A 21,066-nucleotide genomic window follows, 5' to 3' on the forward strand; every position below is an offset into this window, starting at 1 on the left:
TTTCTTTATGTGATGTAATAGTGTGTTGAATACCCTGATATTATGACTAAATTGGATAGATATTTTAAATACACAAATAACGTAAGGAATATTGTGTGCTTATCTTTATTTGAATAAAAAGAAGCATGTGATTTCTTCTTCTGCCTTTGTAGAATAAAATAAATAAAACCTCTAGCCATGAATCTATAGAATCCACTATAATCTTGGGGATTTGTTCTCGTTAATTTTCAATAATGCCACTTGAGAAATGTGGCACAATGACTTTGCAAGGACCTTGTATAGATAAGATAATATAATTTCATTAATGTCCAATGAATCCCCACAAAAGTAGGTAAATGGGACTACTGAGTACGAGAGTGTTGATATAGAGTGGGAGCACAAAAAAACCCCTATATAGAGAGTTTAGTAGTTCATAATCCTCCATTTAGTGGCATAAACAAAAATCGATGAGGTCGTCACCTCACGAAATAGGGAAAATCAAGAAAATATGGCAACACTTGGCAAGCATAACTCAATCCCAAAAATGTCAAAAAAACACTCATAAAACAAGGCAACCTAAAGAACTCATAAAAATCAAGCAAAATCGAAGAGTTTTGCAACACTTGTGTGTGTGTAAGAAACTGAGCGACCTGAAAAACTAAAAAAGACAAAAACCAAAATCAAAGAGTTCTGCAACATTGATATATGCCAATGAGTGACTGTGTATGTGAGAGAGAGAGAGAGAGGACGAATAGAATGGAATAGATTTTAGTAAATGTCCACAACACCAAATGGTATATAGAATGGAGAAGTTACACTGTAGGGAGGTTATGCCTTTGCAAAAAATAACACAATGAATGCAATGTAAAAGGAGGTAAGTTAAAGCAATAAAAAGAGGTGGAGTGACACTAAGGGAAAATCCCTATACAAGCCCTAGAGCCACATATCTAGACAACCCCTCTTGAGGTTGGGTTGTCCAACCTAATGATCCAACACTAAGTTATCCCTTTGTTGCAGCATTATTAAGGCGTTTCGGGCATTATCTTCTAGATGGCCACTCTGAAAAGCATTGACCAACATACACACTCTAGTTGAATCCTCAACAACATATATACATAACCAAACAAAACTTCTTTCAAGTAGTAGGAACCAACTTCACACTAAATTCAAAGTAAACTCTATTACTTTCAAAGCATTGTAAACTCTTGGTGCCTATTTTGCTCTTTCAAAGACTAAATGAAATTGCAAAATGTAATAAAAAACGTTTTTAGGTCAAATCCATCTCACACATCATTTAACATGTGTCAATGGTGACCATTCTCCTTCCCAGTGTGGTCTAATTTTATTGGGCTCTACAAAGTGACCCTCAACCTACAACTCTAAAGTTTGCCACATATGGACACTTTGAACAAACCAAAAGAAGATAAACCAAAGCAAAATGAACTTTCAAATGTCATCGTTTCCTTCTAATTAGACACCACAAACTTTTTTTTAAACTAGATTGGATAGCAATTGTGTCAAAATTTCCAATAACTAAAAAGGGTCTACCTACAACCAACATTGTTCTTACATTTTTCTTCACAAAACTAAATATCCTACTACTATAAATTCTAAGAAATTGGCCTAGCAAAGTAATGATTGAAAATACATCAAAATCTAAACTTTTTGATGGTAATCAAGCCCACTGTGAGCTTCTTGATTGTCATCTATTTTACGTTCCAAAGCTTCCTCTTCAAATTCCAAAACTCCATCTTCCTCCATGGGAACTTCTCTAAGAGAGCCAATTGAAACTTGTGGAGAAGTCCTTTTTTGTGAACTCCTAGCTAGTTTTAGAATCAATTAAAATTGCATGTTATGGTCTAGTCTAAGCTTCTCGATTTATCATGTATGGCTACCTTTGCTTCCAATTCTGCATTTCTAACCATCTAAGCTTCTATTTGGAAGGACACTCTCGTGTTGAGGTGGGATACTACTACTTGAATTTTCTTGGCCTAGTGCACGACCCTTCTCAACATTTGATGAATATCTGCAATTTTACATGGGGCACATCAACTAGTCTATCAATGTCCATCCATGATGGCAAAGAGCGTGCTCACTACTACAGAAAACTTGTGAAGATCAAAAGAAACACACCAAGCATGCCAAGGATATACATAATCAAAATACCAAAATTCTCAAAGCTTTGCAAGTTCACAAGACATGGCATATAGTGTTGAAGTTAGCTTGGAAAGTTGCTTCCACATAGCCTTAGTCTCTTAGCATGTGGAAGTGTTCCAACACATGCTTTTTCCCAATATGACTTTATATTTATAAAGTAACTTTTGCTTTACAACTAAGAGTGACTTTAGTTGCCTTAAAGGAAGTTTAAGTCACAACCATTGATCTCCATAGGACAAGATTTAATCTAGGCCATCCATCTCTTTAGAGATCTAAGGTCAGGCATTTGGTCATAAAGAGATAAAAGCATGTTGGGGGTAAAGAGAGGCACATTGAACACACAAGAAAACAAATGAGGTTTGAGGCACAAGAGAAATAGAGAAGGAAAAACGATTGCAGAGCACGAGAGATTGTAGGTCAGATTGAGATCAAGTTTTCCAATAGTGCATGCATCCCAAGGCAATTGTACCATACCGTATGAATTTTGTACAGTCGTACAATTGCACATTAGGCAGCGTTAATCTTAGATACGAGGTTGGATAGAGTTAGAAGATTGTTGGAAATATGGCCAGTTTTCTAAAGAATTTGAGTTGTACCAGGTTCATTTATTGCTTTAACTAATTTCTTGATTTCTCTAAGCACTAAAAATAAAAATAAAAACATTTGTTTGTTGGTTTTCCCAATAGGGGTTTTCTAGGGTAAAAGTTGTGTAATTTATTGTATGTGATTTTCTATTTTACCTCTGCATATGTTTTCAGTGTGTTGTCGTTCATAAAAATCATATTTGTGAAAATATTGAAATTTGGGCATAAATTTGATTCGAACATCAACCAAATCTTAAACCTATCAAAAACTTACATATAGAATGAGAGCCAAACTATAGAACCTCCACTCAAAATGCCTCAAGCAAGCATAGTCATCCACTGCATTAAAGAAGAGTCTAGCTTGTTGCATAGCAGGTAAGGTCTTTGCAAGTCTCAACATAGCCAAACTACATAACCTCCACCCAAAATACTTCAAGCAAATAGAGTGATCCACCACATTACAAGAGAGTTCAACTTGTTGTAGAACAAATTGGGTCTCTAAAGTCTCAATAAGGCCAAACTACATAACTCCACCCAAAATACTTCAAATGGATTCCACTCCATTATAGGAGGTCCCAACTTGCCACAAAATAGGTCAAAGCTCTACAAGTCTCAACAAGACCACAAAACAAGACATGACAAGTGTGAAATTTTTATATTGTTGCAGTTATTGGTTATTATTCACCTATCAAATTTGATTATTTGTCTTTTGCAATTTATTTGTGACAAATATTGAATAAAAATTACTACAAATTCATAGAAAATTAAATAGACCATAGGAACATACAAATATTGAACACCAATATTTTTGGACAAATGTCCCTAGAAAAACACTAGTGGGGAAACCCTGTTCTATAAATGAGTATTTTATTCATTCTTCAGCAAAACTTGTGATTGAAAAAATTACAATTGTTTGTCATAAATTAGCAAACTTCCAGAAAATTGCTTCCTTCACTTCTGCAAGTCGACTTGACCTCCTGGAGGCAACTCAGCCCATCTGATCCAATTCGGCCCTCCTCTAGAGCCTCGAACTGGTCCACACGTGCGACCCTGGCAACTCAGCCCTCACTAGCACCTCGCACTAGCTGGGAAAATCAACTCAGCCTCCTCTAGAATTCGACTTCTACTAGCAAACTTGGCTTCTCCTGAACAAATCAATCTCTCTGGAAAAATTTTCTTGCTCCAGCAACTCGACCTCTCTAAGTCAATTCGCACTACTGGGAAACTCTACCTATTCTGCAGATGAAATCGACCTCCCTCTATCTCTGAAAAACTAGACACTGTTGTGAAGAATTTTCTCTAGCAACTCTATCTTCAATCACTATTGATCTCAATCTGTCGTTGTCCTCACACTGTCACTGTGCCCTTGCTATTACTGCAAATTGCGTCTTTGATTGTGTTCTCCAAATGCCTATCGATTTCCTCTTATAATCTCTCATTGAGAAATCAATGGCCATGATCTAATCTCAATGATGGCTAAGATCATCTTGACCCCATCACATGACTTTTCTAGAAGTCACTAGAGAAAAATCAATTTACCTCAATTAATCCCAATTAATTAAGCCATTTCCCTAAGTTAGACTCGAGAAAATTAATAAATTAGCTAATTAATTCTAATTAAGGTAATTTTCCTTAGAAACTTTTTCTGGGCATTGGAGAAAATTAATACATTGTGTTCCTTAGCCTCATGGACACCATTTGAGACTAGAACACCTATCTGAGCTACATAAACTAGCATTCCCTCTTAGCAAGGAAGGTGTTTTGCATAACGTCCATCTTGTCTCCGAAGAAGATGAATCTTGCCTTCCCCAAAGCCTTCATCAGTATATCTACAACCTGCTAATCTATGGGTATATATTGTAGCTAAACAATCATGCACTGCACACAATCCCTAATGAAGTGGAATTTGATGTCTATGTGCTTGGACTTGTCGTGAAACAATGGATTCTTAAACAACCTGATGCAACTCTGATTGTCGTAGTGTATCACCATCGTCTCCATCCTCTAACCAAACAAGGCTACCAGCAGCTTCTAAAGCCATATGGCTTCGCATGTAGCCATGCTCGCTGTTATGTACTCTGCCTCTATAATATTCAGTGCCACAGACATCTGCTTTCGACTATACCAAGCAACAACTCATGATCCCATGTTGAAGCAGCAACTTGAAGTGCTTTTCCAATCGATGGTATTACCTACCCAGTTTGTGTTAGTGTAGCCCACCAACTTGATACCATCACCTTGAACATATCTGATGCCATACTCCATAGTGCCACACAAATATCTCTGCACATGCTTAGCCACTATCCAATGCACTCTCTTTGGTTCCACCATGAACTGACTGAGAGAGTTTACTACATAGGATATATTTGGCCTGGTGTTGACCAAATACATGAGAGAGCCTATCAATTGCCTATATAAGGTGGGGTCTACATCCTTCTCCCTGGATGTGTCTACCTTCCTCCAATTTGTGATCATGGGTGTAGACATGGCTCTGCAATCCTCCATCCCGAACCTCCTTAGGATCTCGATGTAGTATTTCCCTTGCCCAAGGAAAATCTCTCCATCTGTCTGCCACACCTCCATGCCTAGAAAGTAGTGCATAAGCCCCAAGTCCTTCATCTCGAACTCAACTGCAAGATCCCTCTTGCACTCCTCTATAAGCCCAAATGAACTTGTTAAAAACAAGTCATCCACATATAAAACAAGAATGAGAACCTCAACCCCAACCACCAAGTAGTAGAGGTTTGTCGCTGCCTCACCCTTCACGAAGCCCATGCCCTACAAGTATCTATCAGTGGGCTCATACCATGCCCTGGGAGCCTGCTTGAGCCCATACAAAAATCTCTTTTGTTGAAGAATGTAACTAGTGTCAGTCTTCATAATTGTATTTGAGTCAAGATGTAATATATTTATCATAAGAAAGAAAAAGAAATTTTATTATGAAAGAAAAATTATTTATTAGCATGGGTTTCATGCTTTATTAATTTATTTCTTGGTCAAAGCCTCCATTGTAGGCTTCTAGGGTTTATGTCATGAGTCTTAGTCCTCGTCATCACGTATTTTGATGTAAATAGAGTCAAATAAGCCGCCTCCACCAAGTCGGCCTACTTGGGAGCATGAATCCATATATAAAGGTAGCAACTCAACCTCATTTGGAGAACAAGACAAGCAAGCCCACACATGGATGCAAAAATGGAATAACTACCTCAATGCCTGTCCCACAAATAGCAAGGAGCTAAATAATTTGTTATGGAGAAGTTTTGTAAACGGGTATGGGGAAAAGAGTTGGGTAGAAAGAAGTACTACATTGAGGAATTTCAACCCTACGTGTGATCTACAACAAAAAGAATTCATTGGAGCTAGCATTTCGTGGAGGGAAAAGGTTCTTATTACTCAATTAAGAACCAACTCGCATCAGCTTCGGTGTGAAACAGGACGGTGGAAAAGGCCTAAAGAAGCTTGGGAAGAATGAGTGTGTACATTTTGCACATCTGGGGCAATGGAATCAGAAAAACATTTCATTTTGGACTGTGATGCGTTCAAAGACATCGGAGAAAGTTATGGGAATATGTTAGCATTGGTTTCTTAGCATTGTCTTTTCAGCGAGGGGATTGTTGGAAGGTTGGGCCAACTCATCATGAATTTGAATAAGAAAAGGATTGAATTGCAAAAGGCGAAAAGCAAGGAACCGATGGTCTGATAGACACAAGACCTTAAAATATCATTTCATTTCATTTGCAGTAGCTTAAGAAGAAAAAGGAGAGCAAAATACCTAAGGAGAAGGAGAAAACCCTAGCGAAGAAGGAGACACTCGTAAAGCAAAAGGAAGTTGAATTTCTCTCTCTTTTGCCACACATGCGAGTTTTTGGGTTGTTGTTGAGGGCCGAAATTTTAGATCTGCAATAGGGCCGAAATTTTGTGTTATAGATGGGTTGAAGCTGGTTGACAAGAAGAGATTACTGAAGTTTGCAAAATCATCTTGGAAGGCTAACTTGGTGGAGTGAGGAAGGTCTTTTGGTCTAGTCAAAGGTCTTGATTTGTCTCAATTTGATTTGAATCTACTTTTGGTATTGTTGTCGCACAAATTGTCACGACAACGCTCAGACCGGGGGCTGTCACCCTGATCCCCGATCTCTCCGTTTAAGCCTGTCTCCCGCGGCTAAGGGGGGTAGACCCTATGAGGTGATGAAGACCAACTGTCGACCAGTTGGGTTGAGAGACACGAAGAAACGAGCACTAAATTGATTTTGTTAAGTTAAAAGACCAGTGCCTTGTGGGGTTGATGTTTAAACAATTACTTACTAGATGTTGCAGAAATGTAAACCGTGTATAGCAATCATTTATCATCAAATAACATGAACGATGCAAGATATTCAGTAAATTCACAACGTTTTAACAATGATCTAGCAATTTTAAAATTTCGAAAGATAAAGCTCGATACACAACCACGTAATTTTAAACATTAACCAGATATCATATTCATGTAGCAAATCTTCAAAATGATCATTCATGCATGCTAAAAGATGATAAACATCAGTTCCACATCAAAATTTTAGCCTTAGCAGAAAAAATAAAACGTGATAAATCCCTGGGCCGAGACTGAATCTGGCAAGATATTTCCAAATTTTTTTATTTTTTTTATTGCTTTTTTTTTTAAGTTTTAAAGCTAAAATCTAAACTAAAATAATCAAAACTTGAAGTAATTAAAATTTAATCTAAAACACCAAAGACTAAAAGCTTTTTATGCTTTTTTGATTTATGAAATTAAAAATAAAACTAAACTAAATTTAAATAAATCTAAAGCTAAAACATAAAATTTAAAACTAAGAGAAAGTTAATCTAATGCATGAAAAATATAAACAAAACTTTAACTCTAACACAAATAAATGAAAATTGAACTTTTTATTTTATTTTTTATGATTTGAAAATTTAAATAAAAAAAACAAAACCTAAAGAAATAAAACAAAAATTTTAATTTGAACTAAGCATATAGCTAAACCTTAAATCGACTATACAAAAAATAGAACCATCAACACGTGAGAATTAGAGCGCTCGACTTACAAACAGAAAAAAAAAACAAAAACAAAATAAATAAATAAAAAATTAAGAAAGGGAAAAAAAAAAAAAAAAAAAAAAAAAAAAAAAAAAAAAAAATTAACTTGTCAACGCATGTAAAAGAAAAATGCAGGTACCTGGCCCGTCATACCAAAATCGCGTGTTTTCACCCACGCTGTCTCGTTCCAAAGCCCTTTTTTCTGTGTGTGGGTATGTATAGGTTGATGGCCAACGCTTGACGGACCTGAGTTTTTCTTTTTGACTGGCCCGCAAGTGATCTTTGCAGTTTGGTGACGTTTGAAATGGAACAAATGCGCAGAATGAAGCCAACGAACAGCGGGCGTCCAAGGGTGAAAAGAACTGATCCTTGACCAATCTCAAAGAGCCTCAATCGATTTTCAATGGAGATGTTACGCAGTGAAGGGCATAGCCGCACGGATCGGTTGATACTTTCCTTTAACGTATTACAACAAATCGAATCTTCGTGGTAAGTATGCGTAGGTGCAGGGGAAATTACAAGCGGCTGGGCATGTGGAGGTTGGAGCTGCGTTGAAGAGCAGCGAGCGCAGAGATAGAGTAGGTAGATATGTGTGAATAGGCAAGCGGCAGACTTTGGAGCAAAAAAAAAAAACACGCTGGTGGGCAATGAGCAGTTTGGGGTAAACTCGATTGTGGAATGGGGAACAGCGTGGAAATAATACGCATAGAAGGTAGCCCAGAAACCTATGAAACTTCTCCTCGAAAATTATATCTGGATTTCTCTGCTCTGTGTCACCTGTAACCTGCAGAGGTACATGAAACCCTATAACATATACATAAAACAAAATTTGAAACCCCATCTCAGCTGAGCAATTTACAACTTTTGGCTCTTAAACAGCCAGATCTATCAATAATCAGCAGTGATATTATCGAAAGTTTCAAATTTTACTATGAAGAACCTCAGAAAGTCTCTCATGCAATCTAGAAAAATAAACTAAATGATAAACCCAGGATCCAAACTAGCTGGGCTCTGCAAGAAAAATGCTTGCGGGAGTTGGCTGGTTCAGCCGAGAACTTCCCCAAATGCCCACTGGTCTTCTTCAATAAGGGTTTTCTGCACAAATCGCTTCAACCATCAGTAAAGAGAGAAAAAATAATACTAGATCTCAAAAAGTAATGGAGATACCTGCCATTACTCCAGAAACCCTAATACCATTCAAACCCTAGCAAGTGAACAAGATACCTGTGCTCACAATACTCTATAACAAGCAATTATTAATGGCTGAAAAATAAAATATGCAGAAAATAAAACAGCTCACAGCACTTCCAGAGAGTAACACCAACAAGATTTGAACCCAAAGTCTTCTTTTATTAACCAGAAACAGATTACAAGAGAGCTTCTTCAGCACAAGACTCACAGATCGAATGATCTCAAATGACCCCTAGCACTCTATTTAAAGGAAAAGATCCCAACAGCTAGTTCAAGTGATCCATGTCAAAATGATCTCGACCGTCAATGAGGATCAAGATATCTCTTGATCTCATCCGTCGAATTTTTAATGTATTAAAAAATTGAAATTCTGCATTTATTTACTCAAAATATTATTATTTTATTATTTTTAGGTTTTTTACTTTATTATATATTTTTTTATTATTTTTATATTTTTATTTATTTATTATTTTTTTAATTTATTTTTAAATGGATCCTTGAACTTAGCTTTTGGGAAAATTACTTAGGACCTAGGACTTAGGACTTATGAGGGGATTAAAACATTTCTTATCCCTCAAGACACTTCACATCATGACTTTTACAACTTTACATCCCAAGGGGGGAAAACCCATTTGACATAGACCCTCATAAACCACCCAGTTCTGCGACACAACTATAATCTAGCAGATTAACACACTAGGATTCTCCTAAGATTCTAATGACAAAATCCATCCCGGCTTTGGGGTTAGGCTGAAGGAAAACTCTGCCGATCATAGATCGGTGAGACGAAAAACCTTCCAGAACGTAGATTATCACTTAGAAAATTAGGTCCACCTAGGCAATTTACAGACATGACTCATATCTGCTAAGATTATTTACAATTTATACATGCAGACTAGGTTTACAACATAAATTGATCAAGTTGTCGATGACTGTAGAATGGCACGAACATGTCGATCAAGCGCTACCCTTTTTGCAAAGAAAAAGGGGGTGGTACTGCTATGGGTAGTTGACACGTAGTGGTCAACAGGTATCATTGGTCTTCATGCCTTTGATTTGATGATTGCTTAATGAGAAGAACATAAAGAAAGCTAATAAGAATATAAGAATATCACAAGTAATTGTCAACATAAGAAAATCTTTCTGCCTTTCTGATTTTCTAACATCGTCAACCTACACATGTGGATCTCTTTGTTGTGTGCTACAAGGCCCTCTAATTGTTCTATGTATACCTCCTCTTCCGACTCACCATTAAGGAACATCTTCTTGACATCCATCTAATGAATCTACCATCCCATCTGTGTTGCTAATGAGATCACGTCTCGTATATAAGTATAACTAGCCATAGGAGCAAATGTCTCGTCGTAATCTACTCCCTCCTTCTGAGAGAACCCCTTAGCCACAAAACTTGCATTGTATTTTTCAATGTTGCCATCTGCAATGTGCTTGATCTTGAATATCTAGCGTGATCCAACCATCACTCTGTCTATCAGTCTAGGAACAATCCCCCATACTTTGTTTTGCATGATTGAGGTGTACTCCTCAACCATCGCATCCCACCACACATGTTAGCGTGCAACCTTCTGATAGCTGGAAGGCTTGTTATCAACTAATTGACTAACCAATGCCATGTAGCCAATGTACCTCTCTAGTTGTCTCCGCTGCCTACTGCCCATCCTAAGAGCTCCCACAAACTCCTGAGCATCCTTGAGTATCTGCTAAACCTCCCAGTTTCTCCTACCAACTGTAGAAGATGGAATATCCACCTCTATATGATCCTAAAGAAATTCCCTGATCTACTGCATTTGTTCTCTATACTCTGCAAAGTCTTGAGAACTCTTGCACCTAAGCCTGTGATCATACTGGTAACTATACTCGTGCTCTACTATCCTTGATCTTGTTGCTAAACTCTACCAACGTTCGTTGGTTGCTCACTCTGATCATCAGCTACTAGCAAATCTCTGGACCTCTCTATGCCTTGTCCTCTAGGAACTTGATATCTCATCTGACTATAATCCTCCTGGACCCTAGAATGAATATCCAATATGCCTTAGAGGTATCACTATACCCCAAAAAGTACCCCCACTCTGGAGTCTGATCTAGCTTGGAATTTGTATATCCTAGAACGTGACAATATGCTAGGCTGCCAAATATCCTGAAATGTGACATCTAGCCTCTTCCCTATGAATGCCTCCTCTGGTATCATCTTGCCCAATGCTTTATGTGGAATCCTATTTTGAACGTAAATTGTCATACTGCATGCCTCTACCCATAAGTAGTGTTGCAAATCCTGTTCATACAACATAGCTTTGGCTGCCTCCGAAATAGAACGATTCTTCCTCTCAGCAACCCCATTCAATTGAGGGTTGTAAGGAACCATCCACTCTCTCTTTATTCCTACCCTGGTACAGAATTCCTGGAACTCCTTTCTTGTGTACTCACCTCCATTGTCTGATCGAAGAACCTTGATCTTCTTGCCTATCACATTCTCCACTAGAGCTTTAAACTCCTAAAAGCAATTGAAGACCTCATCCTTGGTTTTCAGGAAGTATATCCAAGTCTTCCTGGAGAAACCATCGATAAAAGTAGCGAAGTACTCATATCCCCTAAGAGACTCCGTTGACATCAGCCGACATATATCTAAATGTACTAGATCAAGAATACCCTTTGATCTGTTGTCACTCCTTGCAAAAGTTGCTTTTACAAACTTCCTCAACACACGTCCTCTGCAAACATCATCATTCTTTGTGCTCACTTCCAGAACACTTATCACCTTCTCACAAAGTAAGGTAAGTGCTCTATGATGTATATGACCCATTCTCCTATGCCATAGCTCCCCCTATTCCCTCGATTACTGTTGCTAACCAATGTGTTAGGAGTGTCCATCTGCAACCTGTACAATCAGCCGCTCCTAACTCCAATTGCTATAGGTGATTTCCAATCTGTATGTCTAATTAGCACCTACGCCCCTCTAAAGAGTACATCGTACCTTTTATACTAAAGGATAAATAGGGAAATCATGTTCATACCCAAACCTAGCACATGCAACACATCACGAATTGGAATTAGCTTGCCATTCTCCCTCTTAAACAGAACAATTCCTCCCTCTTGCAACTATGTTGCACTTGGACTTGTTGCCCATCTATATATCAAATTTGATGTCCTCCTCCTTATAGCTAGAGAAGTACTCTCTAACTCTTGTCATATGAAATGACGCCCCACTGTCTATATACCAAACTCCCTGTGAGGCTGAGCTAGATAGGCAACCAATAAGTGTGAATTCCTAATCCAACCTGCTAGAGAGCTCATTTGCACTTGTTGAAGCTGATGTCTACTTCTTGCCCTTCTTCTCAGACTTCTTCCTCTGTGGACAATTGCTGACATAATGGTTGAAATCGTGACAGCCATAGCATTTGACCTCAGAAAAGGTCCTTCTTCTTCTTATCACCTTTTGGGTTTAGTCCCTTGCTAGACCCCTTCTTCGCTTTCCCTTGTTAGAAAAATCAGAAAGGCAGAAAGATTTTCTTATTTTGATAATTACTTGTGATATTCTTGTATTCTTATTACTTTCTTTATGTTCTTCTTTTATCTTCTTTTCATCAAGCAATCATCAAATCAAAAACTTGATCAATGACACATGATATAGGCACTCAGTCAGGGCTAAACCACTATGAAAGGGAAAACCTAGTCAAACTCTTCCACTAGAAGATTCAAATCAAATTGAGACAATCCAAGACCTTATACTAGACCAAAATACTTCCCTCACTCCAGCAAGTCAGCCTTCCAGGATGATTTGCAAAACTCCAACAGTCACTTTTAGTCAACCAGCTCAACCAAGCTACAACTTAGAATTTCGGCCCTTATTGCGAGTCTACAATTTTTGGCCCTCCCGCAACAACCCAGAAACTTTGCACGTGTGGGAGAAAGGAGAAAATTTTTGGCCCTCTTCTTGCTTGACAAGTGTCTCCTTCTTCTAGGTATTTCGCACTCCTTTTCCTTCCTCCTTCAATTGCAAATCCAATTGCTTGATTGATTGTCCAAATGAGGTTGAGTAATTGCCAATATATAGTGGTTTGAGGCTCCTGTTTAGGCCGACTTGTCCTTAATGAAGCCGACTTGGTGGAGGAGGTCTATTTGACTCAATTTACATCAAAAATAATTTTCTTTCTTGACAAATAAAGCCCAAGAAAGGTCTATTACATGATGACATGGACTAGGACTCATGACATAAACCTTAGAAACCTATAATGGAGCCTTTGACCTAAAAATAAAATAATAAAGCATGAAACCCATGCTAATAAATGTTTTTTCTTTTACAAATAATTTTTTTCTTTATTTTGACAAATACATTTCAACATGACTCAAATACATTTATGAAGATCGACACTAGTTACATTCTTCAAAACTCCATCTTAACTATGGAGGTATTCATAATTACATATATACATAAGTACAAGGTTGATCTCAAAATGATATGTTCTACGAAGAGTCATAGCACACGCAGTGCTACAAATTAGATACTTGACCAAGGTATCTAATTGGGTGGGACTAAGGTGTGTTCCAAGCTTCAACCACTCTAGGTACCATCAAGTTTCAACTCTAACACCAACCTAGAGATCTAGATATTGTATCCAAGGTCAGAGCTCCACGAGACCAACAATACCCTCCTTACTTCGAGATCCAAACACATCATCACAAGCCGCCCAGATGTCCTCCCAAGCATCTTGTCGCCCCAAGATGCTTCATCTGTCCTTATACTCTAAATCAAATATATCCACCAATCCAACTATGCTTCCAAAAATGTTCATCCTTCTTATAGAGAGATCCTACACAATTACAACCCCAATCAGTAATATATATAAGTTAACTCAAATCTTTGAGGTTCACAAATACATTGATGTTGCTTAGGTCATTATTATCTTATCCAAACACATCTTCGTTGGAAGCTTTCTTCTCTAACTTCTATAGCAACATCAAACCCAGCTTTAGCACCTCTTTCAGAACATCCAAGTCTTGTCTACAACTTTGCCACTCACGAATATATATTTGTAATGTTTCCTCCATGATCTCTAATCTCTCTTCAAGGTCTTAGTTGTCACATTATACCCTCCCTCTCAACTAGGGAGATAAACACTTTCTTTCATCCAAGATCCCTCTCAACTAGGGAGATAAACACTTTCTTTCATCCAAGATCCCTCTCAACTTAGGGAGATCAACAGCTTCATAACATCAGAGAAACTTCAACCTTTCAAAACTTTAGGAACATCATTCTTTCTCATGAAAACAAGGTCAATTATTCATCTTTTATGTCATCATGATTCCCTATATTCATCATGCTTATCATTATTATCAAGTCATCTTCAACATCTTGAAGATTATATACCTGCAAATATTCAACAGCAAATACAACCAAGTACAAATATATAGAAGCATGAAGTCAATTGTATCATTACAATGGAAGCATCAAAATAGTCAAGCTTTAAACATCAAATACCTAAACTTGGTTAGGTTCATAGTCAACAAGGTTTTATATTCTGGACTTCAACAATTTGCTAGGGTTTTTGTCACAAACCCTAGATTCCATCATCGAAACTTAAAGCCTTAGATATCAGCAACTAAATCAAGTTAGCAATCCAATCATAGCACTTTACATCTTCAATATTAAGCCCTAGAATTTTATGTCAAGCACTACTAGGGTTTTGTTACAAACCCTAGATTTCTTCAATAAAAGGATATCAACAATCAAGTTAGCAATCTAGAATTTCATATCTAGGGTTTCAGGAGAGTAGAATTTATCATGAGACCTAAACTTTATCAACAAACCTAAGGAAGACTAGGGTTTCATCAAATGCCCTAAGCATTGAACGGTTAGGGTTTTACAATGAACCCTAAAGGTTAGGGCTTCACCAAAATGAACAAAATGGTAATAGATGGTATGATAAGGGTAGATTCAATCTAGTGATTAATCACCCTAACAAGAATCTTTATGATTCAAAACCCTAGACATAAGAGAGTAATATAAAGCAATTTTCAAATGAAGAATGATCATACCTTTTTGTATGAAGAAAATCTTGCAACAAATCTTGTAGTCTAAGACATACCTTGATTTATTCTTTAACAAAGCTTGTAGGACATCATCTTCTCTGAAGGGATTCTTTTGCAACAAAGCTTCTTTCATGATTCAAGTCTTTTTTTTTTTAATTTCCTCCATAATCCTTGTGAATTCTTCAAGTTTTCCTACCAAGGAGAACACAAAGAATGGTTTATGAGTATGCAATACAAACAAATCTTGATGTGTGGAGGAAATCAAACATGAAAGAGGAAACAAAGAACAGTATACTTATCTTTTGGTAAAATGGTGAAGGCTCCCTCTCAATCCAATCTTTCTGAGGGATACGTACAACTCATCAAAACAATTCGAGAATTTCTAACAAGACATATTAGATCTCTAGAAATCAAAACATAAAAATTAAAGCTTTACAAAACTTTAAAAAACAGTAGTCTAGAAGGATATGCAAGAAAATACTTAATAATATAGATCTTTGACTTTGGATTCTTCAGCCATGTTCTTCTTAGGTGGAGCTTCATCAACGACTGTTGCATGTTCTCTTTCTCTTTTCGTGTTCTTGTTCCTAGGATTTTCTGGACATTGATTCTTATAATGTGATAGGTCAATCTTCTTCTTTGGTCCTTTAAACTTCTTGTTTCCTCCCTTTTTCTTGTAGTGAGCAGAATATGCATTTGAAGTGTTGTCCTTATCTTCTTCCTTCTTATTACTTGCTAATGAAATGTGGGCTTCTTCTTGACTGCATGCATTCCACATTTCTTCAAAGGATGGTGTTTCTTTCCAACTGTTAATACCAAATGCAAAGGAGCTCCATGATTTTGGTAGGCCTAGTAGAGAAGAAATCACAAATTCTTTATATGGTATGATTTCATCAATAGCTTGGAGCTCATCTCTTATTCGATAGATCCTCACAAAATATGAAGATATAGTATCATCTTTTGTCATCTTCATTATTCTTAGTTCATTCTTGAGACTAGATATTTATCCAAGGTTCTTGAAGTGAATAGTTTGGAGAGAGCTTCATACATCCCTTTTACAGTTTCTATATTGGATATATAGGGGATTAGGTTGTCTTTTACTCCATCTACAATTAGATTCATAGCTAAGATGTTTGTCTCCTTATATTTTTCTTTTCCTACATCATCTACGGGTTCCTTCACCTCCAATACTTTGTGTTTTGTAAGGATGAGATCCATCCTCTTCTTCCATGCTCTATAGTTGGTGGCTCCTTCTAGCTTATTTTTTGTCTTCATTGAAGTTTCCATAGATTTTCTAGATGTAGATTCTTCCTTTTAATAAGCCTTCTTCTTATGATCTTGTCTTGAAACCTTTCTTTGATCCTTCCTTCTTTCAATAGAGCTTCAAGTTGTCTTTTCTCTTCTTTTACCTTAGCTCTGAAACCATGTTAGAAAAATCGAAAACACAGAAAGATTTTCTTATTTTGATAATTACTTTGTGATATTCTTGTATTCTTATTACTTTCTTTATGTTCTTCTTTTATCTTCTTTCCATAAAGCAATCATCAGATCAGAAACATGAAGATCAATGACACCAAATATAGGCACTCAGCCAAGGATAAAACCAATGTTGCACAAAGCGCGATCGGGATTTAATCGGCGCCGGGAAAAAAGCGGAAAAAATCGACAAAAGCGGGAAAAAAGCGGAAAAAAGCGGGAAAAAAGCGTTTGGCACAAAAATATTCATTTTTTTTCATTTTTTTTCAATTTTTTTAATATCTAAACCATCTACAACATAAAATAAATACATTGACACATAAATATGATAAAAAAACTAATATATAAGATGTTTAATATCATTTCTAGCGCTAAAATCACACATAACATTGAATCATGTCCTGAATAGTAAGTCCTGAGTCCCAAGTCCAACTCAGCCTCAAAATATCAACAAAAAATATGATAATGTATCTCATCATGTCATAATGTCATATACAATAAAATGAAAGTCTAATCCTATTGATTTCCTCTGCCCCTCTTGCGAGAAAATGGCACAGCTTTCTCTTTCCCTCTAGATGTAGAAGCTGGTGCCTGTGCTGGTGGAAATGGCAGTGGAGTCTGACGTGCTCTAGAAGCTGAAGAACTAGTAGTAGCAGCTACAGGAGGCTTAGGTGGATGGAGACCACGTCCTCTACTGGTGGTAGTGGTAGCCCGGGTAGCCCGGGTAGGCGGTGTCACCTCCTCCTCCTGCTCCTCCAACTCCTCCTCCTCCTGCTCCTGCTCCTGCTCCTCCTCCTCCTCCCCCTCCTCCTCCCCCTCATCCTGCACTAACCAATCCTCAGTGGGATCCATGAGAGGCCTCTCGGTCTCAACCCTCCATTCAGCAGTGGTGTCAATCCCATCCAATGAGATGGCTTCCGTATCAGGTGTCTTACTCTTCTCTAGTTGTCTCACCCACAATCGAAGATTGTAGTAGACATAGACCATGTCATTAAGTCTATGGGACTCCAACCTGTACAAAGTTCATGAAATAATAATTAATAATTAATATTATAAAAAAAATATTGTTTAAAACTTTAATGAATTCAAAAATTTATTTGGAAATTTGCAATATTTTAAATGTTTAAGTGTTAACCTATTGCGCTTCTTGTTGTGTATTTTTTCAAATACACTCCAATTGCGCTCACATCCCGAGGAGCTGCATGTTTGGCTGAGGATGCGTACGGCAAGATTTTGCAAAAGGGGTACTCTGCCACCATACATCTTCCACCATGCGTCTACAACAAAATTACAAATAAAATTTTAAATAAACATAAGAAAAAAATGGAATTTGAAGAAACAATGAAATTTGAAAGTTGAAACAAAGTTACAAAGTACATACTACAAACTAAAAAATACCTGGCATTTTAATCGTCCTATCAATGACAGCCATCTCAAAGCCAAATGTGCCACCTGACAACTTATATTGCTCAATTTGTCTAGAGATCTCCATACGTTCTTCTGGAGATCTCACCATCTTCTGGACACAGGTTAATAATCCTTCCACGACCTCAACATCAAAATTAAACCCACATGCATAAGAAAATGCAGGGTTCAGGAAAAGCCCAGCAGCATGAATGGGACGATGGAGTGTGTTGTTCCATCGCTCATCAATGACTTCCCATAGAAGGAGTTGTCTCTGAAACCCATCATCTCCCTTATCATCATAGTAGGACCGAATGGCTTCTTTGGCCCTGTCCATGGCTTCATACAAATAGCCCATTGCGGGCTTCTCACCATCAACCAACCGAAGAACCTTTACCAAAGGTTCTGTAACAGCACACACCTCCTGCACTCCCGCCCAGAAGTCTTCCTGGTATGAAACTAGTCTGCAGACGGCCTCTCCTTCTGGTTTGCGGCTCATTGACGAAGCACGCCACTCCTCTGAAAGAAACATTCTCTTCAAATCCCACATAGAATTCAAGAGGGATTGAAGAGATATGAAACTCGTCGCAAACCGTGTAATGGCGGGGCGCACCAACTCTTTGTTGTTGGTGCATTTTCTCATCAAGCTAAGCACAGATGTGTGATTGTAAATAAATTTTGTGATGCTTTTTGATGAGTCAACAACCTCTTTGACAAAGGGAATTTTCCCTATGTCCTCTAACATCAAATCAATACAATGGGCAGCACAAGGTGTCCAAAATAAAGCAGGATGCCTGTCCATAAGCATTCTACCAGCAGCAACATAATTTGCAGCATTGTCCGTTATGACTTGGACAAGATTTTCTGCACCCACCTCCAAAATAAACACATCCAGCAAATCACATAAAGTTCTTGCATCTTTGATTTGATGAGTTGCATCAACAGATTTGATAAACATAGTCCCCTTGGGACAACTAACCAAGAAGTTTATAAGGGTTCTCCCCTTTTGGTCAGTCCAACCATCTGACATAACAGTGCATCCTGTTTGTGCCCATGATGCCCTAAAATCCTCCAATCTTTGGGTGCAGTCACGCTTTTCATCTTGAAGAAGTCGGCCTCTGAAATCATGAAGAGAAGGGATTTTGTACCCCGGGCCAACACTGGCAATAGCATCAACAGTAGGTTGGAAAAATGGATTACTCCTTACAATGCTGAAAGGAATATCACTCCAGAGGAGAAATTTTGTCATCAACTTGTCAGCTTGTTCTTTTTCAGTTCTTTTTAGCATTGAACCAATAGTTGGTTGTGAACCAGGTGTGGTTCGAGGAACAAAATATGATGATGCAGCTACCGGATTGACTGACGCTGCAGTAGAACCAGTGCCACTTGGCCCACTTCCTTCAACTGACCTTTTTAGTTGCCTTTTGAGTTCTTCTTTGGCATCTCTAGTGTGCTCTAATTCTCCCAATGCTCTCATGGCTTTTTGGATAATTTCAGCATTTGTATTTAGACAGGGCCCCACATCATGTCCAGGGATTTGTGCAAGGTGGAACTTCAACCTGTACACCCCCCCGAATATTTCCTTTCCACACAACTTGCAATACAAGTTTTGTCTATCATTCGGAGTTTTAGGGTCACCATATTCCCAGAAAGGATCCAATTTCCTTGGCATGTTTGTTTTTGAATTTTGAATTTGCAAACCTATGGAAAAATAAGGATTAGGAAATAGGAATTTAGGATTACATAATACAAATTACAATTTAGCATTTGCAAAATTACAAGTTAATTATTTCCAAAATCCCAATTTCTAAACCCAAGTTACCCAACCAAATGCCAATGGCAAATGCCAAAAAACAATGAAAATTCAAAAAAAATAAACAATGTTTAAAAAAAATGAGAAAATAAAAATAAAAAATTGGTTCTCATAGTCATAACAAATTACCCATCCCAAATCAATGAAAAATTTCAAAAAATTCTTTAAAAACAATGAAAACCAAAGTTTTTATAGAAGCAAAACCAAAAAAAATTAATCTACATACCTCTTTTATGGACAAATTGGTGATCTTGGCTTGGATTCCTCCTAAAAACGCTTGGATTCGCTCCCAAATCCGACGGAAACCCTTCAGCTCCTCTCCCTCACCTCTTCTCCTCCTCCTCCGCGCGGCGACATCACAATGAATTAAAAAAAAATCGAATTTGCCATATAAAACCCCGCTGCCCGCGCCTCCCACGATTTTTACGCGATTTTTTCGAAAAAATCGCGATATTTTCCAAAAATCGCGATTTTTTCGATAAAAATCGGTATAAAAAAAAGTGGCGATTTTTACGGATAAAAATCGCGATTTGATCGGGCAGAGGAAAAAATCGCGATTTTCCGATAAAATCGCGATTTTAACAACACTGGATAAAACCCCTATGAAGGGGAAAATCCAGTCAAACCCTTCCACTAGTAAATTCAAATCAAATTGAGACAATCCAAGACCTTAGACCAGAACAAAAGACTTCCCTCACTCCACCAATTCAGCCTTCCAGGATGATTTGCAAAACTCCAACAGTCACTTTTAGTCAACCAGCTTCAGCCCAGCTACAACTCATAATTTCGGCCCCTATTACAAATCTGCAATTTTGTTTCCCTCCTACAACAATCCAGAAACTTTGCACGTGTCAGCCTTCCAGGATGATTTGCAAAACTCCAGCAGTCACTTTTAGTCAATCAGCTTCAGCCTAGCTACAACTCATAATTTCGGCCCCCAGCTTCTAGAATTGCGGCCCCTATTACAGGTCTGCAATTTTGTTGCCCTCCTGCAACAACCCAGAAACTTTGCACGTGTGGTAGAAAAGAGAGAATTTAGGCTTCTTCTTGCTTGACAAGTGTCTCCTTCTCCTTCGCTAGGGTTTTCTCCTTCTTCTAGGTATTTCGCACTCCTTTTGCTTCCTCTTTCAACTGCAAATCGAATTGCTTAATTGATTGTCCAAATGAGGTCGAGTAGCTGCCAATATATAGCTATTTGAGGCTCCTATTTAGATCAACTTGTCCTTAATGAAGTCGACTTGTCTTCTTTGGGGCCAACTTGTTGGAGGCCTATTTGACTCAATTTACATCAAAATTAATTTTCTTTCTTGAGAAATAAAGCCCAACAAGAGTCTATTACATGATGACATGGACTAGGACTCATG

The 21,066-nt window shown here is 37.8% G+C and overlaps 2 protein-coding genes across 4 annotated transcripts in view; both read right to left on the reverse strand.

Annotated features, from left to right (window-relative positions):
- Nucleotides 1-21,066, reverse strand: part of LOC149148792 (uncharacterized) — a 309,870-nt gene that overhangs the window by 278,634 nt on the left and 10,170 nt on the right. The window lies entirely within an intron of this gene.
- Nucleotides 16,812-18,312, reverse strand: LOC149148794 (uncharacterized). Its single transcript, XM_089440495.1, has 2 exons — nucleotides 17,621-18,312; nucleotides 16,812-17,497 (listed from the first exon to the last, which is right to left on the reverse strand). The coding sequence occupies exons 1-2, from the start codon at nucleotides 17,746-17,748 to the stop codon at nucleotides 17,002-17,004; spliced, it is 624 nt and encodes a 207-aa protein (XP_089296621.1). The 5' UTR covers nucleotides 17,749-18,312; the 3' UTR covers nucleotides 16,812-17,001.

The sequence above is a fragment of the Pinus tabuliformis genome, chromosome 9 (genome assembly GCF_031772625.1).
Source record: "Pinus tabuliformis cultivar Carrire ecotype Pingquan chromosome 9, CPIR1, whole genome shotgun sequence".
NCBI classification, from domain to species: Eukaryota; Viridiplantae; Streptophyta; class Pinopsida; order Pinales; family Pinaceae; genus Pinus; species Pinus tabuliformis.